Source organism: Gambusia affinis, linkage group LG05, assembly GCF_019740435.1.
Source record: "Gambusia affinis linkage group LG05, SWU_Gaff_1.0, whole genome shotgun sequence".
In the NCBI taxonomy this organism is placed as follows: domain Eukaryota; kingdom Metazoa; phylum Chordata; class Actinopteri; order Cyprinodontiformes; family Poeciliidae; genus Gambusia; species Gambusia affinis.
Window position 1 is genome coordinate 26,631,025 of NC_057872.1, and position 11,138 is coordinate 26,642,162.

At 40.3% G+C, this 11,138-nt stretch overlaps 1 protein-coding gene across 1 annotated transcript in view; it reads right to left on the minus strand.

Annotated features, from left to right (window-relative positions):
• LOC122831705 (mannosyl-oligosaccharide 1,2-alpha-mannosidase IA) overlaps positions 1–10,145 on the minus strand; it is a 203,026-nt gene extending 192,881 nt beyond the window's left edge. The window contains exon 1 of the mRNA XM_044118087.1: positions 8,615–10,145. Within this exon, the coding sequence (XP_043974022.1) occupies positions 8,615–9,154 (540 nt within the window). The 5' untranslated portion in view covers positions 9,155–10,145. The remainder of the gene's footprint in view (positions 1–8,614) is intronic.
• Between the last annotated feature and the right edge of the window lie 993 nt (positions 10,146–11,138).

Genomic DNA, 11,138 nt, shown 5'->3' on the forward strand with positions numbered 1-11,138 from the left:
CAGGTATGTCATTGCTAATACAGATTCACCTTTTCTTTTTAGGTCTAACCTGCCAATTCAGTTAGAAAATCAATTTTCTTTTACATAAACAATTAAAAGAGAACCTTTGGATTTTGATCTTGTGTTTCCAAAATCTGCTTGCTCTCCAGCCCACTCCCGTTCCACCCACTTGCTTAGCAAATAGCAAACCACCTCTCGAAACAGAACATGTGTTTGTTACATTGGACAGTCTCACATAAAGCCAAACCAGAGATCATAAAAATTAAGCTTCTTGTTTTCTTATCCTCATCATTAAATGGTGCAGAAGCAGTTGTAGTTTTTAGTATGGGCAATATGGCTACTAGTATTCAAAGTAACATTTATTTACTTTACCAGACTACAATTTTTATTTTTCTCAATTTCAAATAATCAATAGGTCATGGAATAAAATATTGAAATACAATTACATTTTCCTAACATTTTTGTTTTCTATGCTTTTCCAGACTTTTTGGTTGGTTGTCCTGGTGGTTTCCAATACTTTCAGTTTGTCACTTTTTTCTCTAAAATCCTTTTCCTTAATTATATTTGTACGTTAGATTTAGAGTTGGTCCATCAATATATTCTTCTTTATGACATGTACAAATAACACACACAATGAATCAGTTTTGGGTCTTAATCAGCAATGATTTGTAGAAAGAGATTTCATTCTAACTCAACAAGTTGTGTGGACTTTACAATTTGTAGCTTATCTTATTTAGTATTTGATTACTATTTAATTAGGCCTGTGTTTCTTCTCTCTTAATCCATTAGGAACCATCAGAAATAGATTAGAAGGAGATGTGATTGTCCTCTTTAATAAATTGTTGTTCCTTTCATTAAATATTAATACCAAAATACAAAAAAATCACATCTCCATCTGATTCAGATTAAATAATTTACAGTCTATGATATTGGCTGCAAATGTGCTGCAGGTTCTTTGAATGAGGTAGTAGTTTTGATTCCAATAGAGAATGAAGAAATTACAAGATCAAAGCTTGTAACACTAAACTTCATTTGATGAAAAAAGTGGATCAAAGAACATCCTGTTAATTGATGCATTTATAGTCCATAAAAATTGGATATCTTAGCTTTTAAGTTTACTATGGTAATATAAGAATAAAACAACCAAAGGGGAGGAAAGAACTGGAAAAAGATCCTCTAAAGTAGAGCTTTTCTCCCATTTATTACAGGACATCAAAGACAGGATTAAGATGTACCCATACACGATGTCCCCATTATGTCAGCAATGCTGGGAACTCTAGATAAATGGGTTATCGTGGAACTTATTGCAACAATAAAGGAGTTGATTGTGTAAAAAAAAAAAAGAAAAAGTAGAGGGGGTGACAAAATCCAAGATGCATTCACATCAAAATGTGAAAATACAACCTGAGACTTTACCCTTTACTTTTACAGGCAACTGATGCAACACCTGAAGGCTACAATAAACATTGCCATAGAAGGCCTGGAAAGTAAACAAATAGCCTACAAAAGCTTTATTTAAGGACCGGATTGTGTAAACACAGAAGTACAGAGACATTCAGGAAAAACATTTGCAGACTTCAACCTAGGTCACAGTTATGGCAAAAAAATAAGCATTTTTCTGTGTTGCTTTAAAACTGCAATGCAACATTTCACTATCATCTTCACAGCAGAACCATTTCAAAATTAAATCTCACTTTGAGTCAAAACAGTTCAATCCAACACAGGACCCCAGAAAGAACTCATTGCTCCATAGTTGGTTTTATAGAAAAAACCTCTGGTCTGTCCTAATAAATCATCTAAAGAAAATAAAAACGACTGTAAAAAATACACACCAATTCATTCAAAGGAAGTCCTTAAAGGTCTCATGGTGTTCAATAACTCTTCAATAAACAACCATATGATCTCTTCCCTTTGTACACATACCACTGATAGCACACGCTGTAATAAAACACGCCTGTACAAAGCAGCCAGTGAGTATTCTCAAAGTATTTTTAAAAGGCTGTACATGGACACTGATATATAAATTCCAGAGTTAAACTAGGATGGCCCGCCTGCCTCAACAACTCCTTTCCCTGAAGAGACTTCTGCAAGGGGGAAAAAAAAGTACAATAAAACTATCCTGACTGCAAAAGAATGTCAGTCTTTATTTCAACTGATCACCCTCTTCCTGTAGTGATTGCTTTGGGAGTGGGTTGTTATGCTATAGTTTAAGCAGCGTTCATCATCCCAGAAAGCTAATCCCGTCTGCTGTCCTCGAAATCTTTTTTTTCCTCAGACTTTCCTTTACCTCTATCCTGCAGAACACACATTTCCTGGATGTAGATGTTTTAACCTTTAGGGTCAACTATTCAGAACTTGACGTCTCTCTGCTCCAATCTTTTTCTAAGTGAATCAGCACAGTCAGTGTTTTAGCACAAGACTATGGGAAGAATTGGCAATAAGGGAGGACTGTGCCTTTCAACTGTTTTCAAACCCAATAAACCTATTTTATATTTATTGGGATTTTTTGTGATAGAAAGAACACAAAGTACTGTACAGTTATTAAGTGGTAGGAAAGGAAAGGATTGTTTTCAATGTTTACAAATAAAATTCTCAAAGTGTTACATACATTTGCTGTCAACTCCCTTTACAGCATCATAAATGCAAAGGACAGACCGGACTGATCAGGGGTAGAGTTGCAGAGAGGTTCAAAACTGGGTTAGGCTGAAAACAATATCACTGACCTTCAAGCATCTCACAGAGCACCGGTGAATTGATCAATTAAAAATCTAGCAATACTGAAGAATTGAACAAGGAGAGTGTTGACCGCAGAGGCAGCAGAGATGATAGGGGTAACTCTGGAGGAACTGCAAGGAACAACAGCTAGGGTGTGAAAATCTGTCAACAGGACAACTATTGGGTTAAAATGTAATGTGCTTATAATAAAAAGGCAATATATTCAGTTAAGCAAAGGTTTTCTGATAGAAAAATAAGTTTTCCAACAATTATTATTCCACCTGTGCATCTAATTTTTTACTTGAATTTGTAGATGCAACTAAGGGAAGACTGAATGCATTCAATGAGGCACATTTCATTTTAAAAGGTTTGTCAAAACAAAAACCCAGACAATAACACAAGCTCCAATAAAAAATGACTGTTTATCATCCCATTGTTTTAGAAAAGAAAGGGGAAAAAACATAAGGCAGAACACCTACAACATTCCTGTGAATGCTGCTCAAACACAAGTCATCAATTCTATTTTGCTGGACAGACAAGGTCTGCGGCCAAGCCAAGCAGCACTGAGCAATAGATGAGACCCACCTCTGCCATCATTGACTTGCACAATATATCAATATACAGCGGTCCAGGCGGTTCGCTATCCTACATAAACAGACCAAAGACGACGATGGGCTTACATTCCAAACCCCAGCAGCTGACATTTGCACAGCATCCACAGAGGAGAGCAAAAGCACAAACGCTCCAGCTCTGCGGGACAACACTAGGAGAATGTGAGCTTTTTCTCAAGACTTTGTTCATCTTTCATCTCTTTCTTCTCGCACAGTAGGAAGCCATCTGTCTAGCTCAGACAGACAGTTGTTCGGCACACCTGACGGGAAGGACAGGAGGCAGCAGGGAAATGAAGGAAGGCTGGAGTTCATGTCGCTCCAATCCAGCTGGGAGGGACCGGCTTAACATGAGCATTTTATTCAGTCAGTCACCCCTCTCTGTTGTCATTACTTCTATAAGTAGATTTAAAGTCCAGCTACAGCATCACCTATTTCTGGGGAGTACTTCCCACTTTGTGTGGTTGTGTCAAGGAGCTTTACAGCTCCAGTCACTTAATATCACCAATTAAGATTTCACTGAAAATATTTTGATCACTTCAAATGATCACATACGTTTTTTCACACGTTTCCAGTTTTTTCAATTGACAACAATGAAATAAGCGTAGCTCTACTTGATGACCGTAAACAACTATTTGGCAGTTGAAGTTTTCAAGATTATGGCTGTATCGTCAATATGTTATCATCATCATATCATCATCAAAATACCGGTTTGTGCAACATTCATATTGGAAACAACTGCAATGATTGTTGGCTAATGTATTCCAACTGTTATGAAATTGCATTCTTAAATCGAATATAATATTTAACTATTTATACAGAGTCTCGGCTGTGCACACTGGACAGAAGTGACATTAACCAAACTGTTAAATGGTCACCGAATATGACACGGATATGAGGAAGAAAGAAAATAGCTACATATTGCAACTGATATCTTTATATGTAGCACTCACGCCATCGTAAGATTTTACAATATTGTACAGCGCAGTTAAAGAGACAAGCATAATGAAATTAGTCTGAAATAATGAGCAAAATTACTTTGTTATAAATTGTTTCTTTTAACCAGAATAATTCAACAGAGTTGTGTAAGAATGTCTTAAATGTATCAACGAGGATACTTTTGATTCTTTCTATAAAAAGAAAAGTGGGAGCAGGAGAGATCTAAAAAAAAAAAAATTAAACTGATATGCAGCTCATTATTCTGGTTTATGTACATACTCACACACATATCCATCAGTCAGGCGATTACTGTTTTTAATCGACACAAAAAATGCAGCTGCAGCAAACCATTCTATCTGTAAACCTACAACTCCACATTTATCCCCAAGCTCTTAACCGACTAAGCAAGTGTGAGCACAAAAACAGGACAAAGGAGCCCTGAAGACTTATTGCTCCACTGTAGGAGGCTGTGCCAGGAGAAACTGCAGAGGGTCTGTCCTCTCACTGCAGATCTCAGCTGTCAGCTCCATCTCCTCCTCTGTGTTACGTTCTCTCCTTTCATATGCATCGCCTATTTGAAGCCATGGTATAGAGTACATTCCAATTTCCTCAAGCAAATGCCTCATTCGACTGCGTCGGCATATCTCTGTCAAGCAGTCAGTGGAGGAAGAGAGGAGTAAATCGCCGCCTTTATAGATACGGCTTTTAGATGCACATTACCCTTTTGATGTATGCAATGTTGTGAAGACCAGCAGAGGAGAGAGATAGGGAGACTTCACTCTGAATGTACTCCAGCGCTCCATGCCACTGAGCTCTCAACAGTCTCAAACAACCCCTTTACTCCAGTTATTCCCACTCCATCTCTGCATTTTGCATTTTCTTCAGTACTCCAAGTTTTAGCTTAAAGGACACCCGAGACAAAATATGCATGCCACCCTCCTGTTGCTCTCGGCGTGCATGTTTGTGGTGAGATTCCTGCTGCCCAGCTTCTTATACCACAGCCTCTCAGGCAGCAGTGCAGGCAACACAGTGAGAAAAAAAATAAAAAAAATCATCACAGAATTACAAAAAGGGGTTTGTATGAAAAAGACTCCCATCTTTATCCTGCTGGGGACTTTTGGATGAGAATTACTTTAGCAGGCAGTTGTTGGAATTGGTACACAGCACCTTGGCAACTTTGGGAGTATTGGCTGGTATCCTGAGGGCTGCCTTTTAACATTAGTGATGTGTGATCACACCGTCACTGTCCCTCGTTTCACCCCATCTTGGCAGAGGGAGAATGTGGAGAGTCTGCTTTCTTGTTGTTGGCAGTTGGGAGAAACGATGCCCATTCACAGTTTTGGAATTGAAGCCTTAAGTGGGCCGGAGCAGCCCCTTTCTGTTGGCTTGCAGTGGGGGGTAACATTCTCTCTTACATTCCATTAAAGTGAGGAAAAAATGTATTTGCTGTGATGGGTTAGCTGAAGATAATATAAACTGGTACAACAATAAAATATTTATAACTTCTGTATCATAGCTTAGGCTTCACAGATTGTTCGCCGCTGAGCACCATGGCTCTCTCTTTTTGGAAGTCTGCTTCCAAGAAGTCAAGAACTTTTTGTGATCTCCTAATGTGAGTTTAATCAACAATTCTCCTGACATTGAGGGTCTTTCAGTATTTTCCTTTGGGCTTTAGCAGTTTTAACTAATTTTCTGCAGTCATTTTTATCTGACCTAGAGAGCATAATGTGCAAAGTGAGTTATACAGGTTATATACAGTATTTCAAAATCATGTCTATCAGAGACTGATCTTTAAAAATGCTATAAAGATCTCACCCAGAATCCAAGAGATATATCAACCTTTAATTGATCATCTACATAAGTTTCAGCTAAATGTACTTTATGAATCATTGTCTTGCAAGTATTGGGAAAAAAACTAGAGCTGAACCACTCAGAATTGTTGTTGCCAATTTCCAATCTTCGGTTTTGGTAAGGATTTGACCTGCCAATCTCTCTTTAGAAACTAAAAAAATATGCAGACATTTCAAAGAGGCTTTAGGCTGTTATACTTGCAGGTAGCGCAGTAAGCATTTGAAAAACAGTTCTTGTGAGAATTTCTTACAGAATGCAGAACTTTGCATTAACTTTATATCAAAATGCCCCCAACATAATCAAATACAATATGTTTCTTGGCAGACAAAGTTTAATTGATCAAAAGGATAAAACTGTAGCTTTGCTGTACTCTATTGGCCTTTCTGTTGTCCTCTGAATGTCTTGCCCTCTCTCGTGGCCTTAATGTGCCACAGGCATGCATTTGTCTTTCATACAAAACATTAAATAGAACCTTATACGTTTGTTTTCAACTCACTGAAAACAAAGAGCCAAAGCTGAAAATGACCAGCTTTGGCTCTTCATTCAACAGCAGCACCCACAGTGAAGTGTGTTTTTCCAGCAGCTTTGTAGTTCTTATATAGAACACATTTATTCACCCAGTTTCCAACCAGCCATCAGTCAGGGCTGATAAAGCTAAAATTCTGCTAATTTTGGTCATAATTAGTCTTAAGGCATTTCCTTACCACACTGTTCATAAAATATTTTTGAAGTTATGTCAGTAATTGGGAATTAACTGTGTCATTGTGACAAATTTCTTGTGAAAGAACTAAGCATTTTTTCAATGCTCAGTTGTCCCTGCATAGCAACACTGGTTCATGCTGTGACTTTTAAAGTCTCCTTTATTGGCGCAAAAACATTATCCTGGAAATGGGAAGGCCAGAGACTGAAAGCACAGCAAAAGTCAAAATGAAAACTGTAAAAGATCTCTAGAGAGCCTGAAGAAATACTGCTATAAACTACTTTTAAAAATGATAAAAATCTTGCTACATTGCAGCAAAACACACAAAACTAAGAGCATTGCTCAAAACTTTTACAAAGTAATGTAAACCAGAATTGCTGAAACAGGGACAGTTTGTCCTGGTTCAGTTTTTTTTGTTTTGTTTTGTTTTTTTTACTACAACTGCAGACCCGGACAAAGTTAAAGTTTACAATGTGTCAGCAAGTACTGGCAGCATGAATGTAAGCCTCCAGGAAAACAGAAGCTGGCTGCAGCACAGTCGACAAACTGGAGAGGGTGGAGAGAGAAAAAAAAGCAGAAAACCACATATGGTTTCTGTGTGCCTGCTCTAGTTTTGGAAACAACTAACATTGTGCATCAGTATTTAGATGACAGGATGGTGGGCTCTAACTACTCCCTTGTGCAGCACTTAGCTACACAGAGCAGCCAATCTGATATCTACTTGAAAGAGCATCAGTGAGAGAAGTTATGAGTCAGTGAAGCTCAGGGCACCAGGGCCAATAACCCTTTGTCCTCTGACGCCTCCATCACCATGTAGCACATCACCTCTAGGCACAAGAGAATGTGAGCAGAATGAGAGGGTGACAACAGGACTTATCCGTGTCACATGCCAAAGCCAAAACCCATCTGTGAGTGTTCGCCAGCCACTAGCCTCCATCGCACTCCTCCCCATCCACGTCTCCCACCTCTTCTCACTGCCATGAGTTGCCTTGAGTGGGTACAGATGTGCGATCTACAGACGGAGCCCTTATTGGTGCCACAGGGCTCAACAAAGGCTGACTTAAAAGAGCTTCAAGCCAGACTGTCACTGCAAACAGTCACATCATTTCAAAGTGATTGCATAAGGGACATAGAGGTGTTACAGCACAGCGCAGCATTGACATTATGGAGCATGATTTCACTGAAAACTACAACGAAAACCATATAGCTCTGATAAGAGATGAAGTTAAAAGATTAATTATTCTCCTCTTGCAGAATTCCTGGTCTAATTAAATCAGAGAAATTTTAGTCACTAAAATATTTAACCATTCTTTGTCTTCATCAGGAACAATCTGACAGAAATGTATCTGAAACCAAAAAAAATCAGCTCTGGGTAATTTCAGGACAGTGATATGTCGAAGGGAATTATTTAGTCTGTTTGACAGCAGCTCAGCTGAGAACTGTCCCATAGTTTCTATAATGAGACTGTCAGATAAATCATATCCCGCACAGGAAATGTATTTTCCTCGGTTTGTATCTTCATGCATTAGGAGAAGGCAGACAGCCGTACCACCGCAGTATGTCTGGTGCATGCTCTGACAATTTAGTATATTTTGAAAGCGTGCATAACGCCAACTAAAAATACAGAACAACATCGCCACAAGAACAACTCCCTTCTGGCTATTTTTGGTATCAGAAAGTTTGATCAATGCAAACTCCAAATTCACTTCTCGTTTTACATTAAACGATAGCAACTACCATCAGATCTTGGCAGAACAATGCATGAGGACAATATTTAACTTTTAGATCCACCCCTCCTCACCTCTTTAACTTTCTCCCGGCGGTCATTGGTCTTGGGGTCTGCCGTACTCCTGCTGTCTCGTCCCAGCGCAGGTTTGAGCAGGCATCCTTGGAACTTCTTGAAATTAAAAGTATCCGAGTTGGCATCATGGTCAGCGTCGGAGACTCTCTCCACCAAGGAATCCGCTTTGGACCTCGACAGGGTCAGATCCTCCTGAGCTTTGCCCCCTGCCAGCCGTTCCTCAGTGGCTTCGTTGGAGACAGGGGGTTTACGGCTCTTCGTCTCTCCTTTGCCCGGGGTCATGCCCCTTGTATGCTCCGGCTCCTTGGGTTTTTTGAGGTGCTCCCTGACATCGTTCTCTGACCCGGAGCCGACGGTGACCGGTTGGACTTCTGTCTTGGAGAGAAAAATTCGTTTTAGTCGGACGGAGTCCGGCAAAAAGAACAGGGCTCCGAAGCACAGTGTTACCAAACCCGAGAGGAAGAGTAAAAAGACGAACTTCTGGGACAGGCGCAGGCCCATGCCCGATGCAGAAACACCGGGCAACTTTCGAAAAACCATTGAAAGTTTCCTTTGGGCTTACGCTGGGTTTACAGTATACCACACGGTGGTTTGGTAGCAGCGCCTCTGCTGCCTTCAAGCTGGTGTAAAGACTAAATATGCTGGACTCCAAACACACCCCCAGTGGTTTTATCTCACTATCGATTGGATTTGCATACGCGAATGTTAGACCCGACTCCACCTACAGTTAGTTTTTACATAAATTAGCAACTCTGGATCGTATTAGTGACAAGAGAGAGCAAGATGTGGGTTTATACCGCAAATCATATTTTAAAAAAATAATAATAATTACAAAACACAGCTTTAGGGCTGGCTGCGTTTATAAACACTACAAGCTATATAAACTAAAGTCACCGGTTCCAGGAATAAATGAGATAAAAGGCCTAACAATCGTTAAATTAACAAAGTTGTGGCTCGGTGCGTTATTCCACGCCGTTCAGATCGTTACAACGCATTGCCCTGCGGTGCAAGAAGAACATCTGCATCTTTCCCCGATTTCCGTTTCAGCAGACCCACGCTTCTGTATTACCAGCTCACAATATCACGTTGTTTCAAATAGATTTCACGCCGCTTTGTTCGCCTCTATCACCAATCAGCTGGTGGACGGAAACGCGTGTATAAGCATGTCTCCGTATCTGTCAATTGCGCTCCTCCGGCAGCCTCCGGTTTCTCCGCTCTACTCCGCAGCCGTCGTCAACACGCCGGGCGAAACAAATCGCTGGCAGGCGTGAAAGAAGGCGGGTTTTGTCCCATGTGAAGTTATCCCGAGTCTCGATCCAAATCCCTATGAGAAACAAATCCACCATCCAGTGTGCCAGCATCCAACAAAAGGCAAAGAGGGAGAGAGAGAGACAGAGAGAGAGAGAGAGAGAGAGAGAGCACTTCTGCCAAAGCCGCTGCTGCCGCGTCGTCGCTTCGCGGTGCCCGCCGCCTGCCGTGCTTCGCTCCGCTCTCTTTGCTGCGCACAGTCGCTGTGCCGCGGACGTCCGCTTGCGTCGAAATTTGAGAGGAGAGGGCTGGAAATGTAGCATATAGTGCGGGCAGGGTGAAGAAGAGGAAAAATAATAAGGAGGGGAAAGAGGGGGGAATGGTCCGCTGCGCGACAATCCAGTGGGCTGGTCTGATTTATTGATGGAAATTCACAGCGGCTTATCACAACACGGTTAATCCGTTTGATGAAAATGAGAGAGGTCTGAATGGCTCCGCGTGCTAGGATGACATCTACACTACTGAGGAAAAAACAAGCCTGGTTAATCCTGGAAAAGCTGAAGAGGCGATGTCTGCATCTGCTGCAGATGTCTGCCTCATCAGCAAGGCAGCATGATAAAAACAAATAAATAACCGATGATGTTTTAATTAGCTCCGGGTCAATTCGCCCCTTTGGTAAATCGTAGCCTCATTTCGTACCCACGCGTTGCCATTTCGATTCTTAAATTTCTTAGCATACGCAAACCATTTCATACCCGTGTAACCTGCCTACCATGCTTCTAACTGTATTTTACAACTGTATAAAAATTTTCACAATTATGGAGATAGTAATAAATATATATGGATATAATTTAAAATGTATATATAAAATCTTCCCAAAAATATAGCGGTATGTAACGGTAATTTCAAAAGTCCAATTAATTCAGATTCAGTACATAGGCTGATAGTTCTTTTGTTCATGTAAATTTTAAGAAATGTGGCTTCAGCTAACAAAAACCCAACAATTTGTTGCTCAGAAAAAAAGCAACAGGAAAAATAGCTATCAGTCCAGAAACCTGTAAAAGCTATTTTATGGACTTTACAATTATAAGGAAGACTACTGACTTGACAGCTCACTGATAACAGAAAGTTAAGTGGAAAGAAAAGATGTGGTAGAAAAAGCGAGTATAACTTCATCAGTCCATGGATGGCAGTGCAAGTCAGTGCTTAAAGAGTCTCCACACGTAGAACAAGGGCTACACTCCTGGTGTTGAGCCTATTCCTGAATCAAAAACAT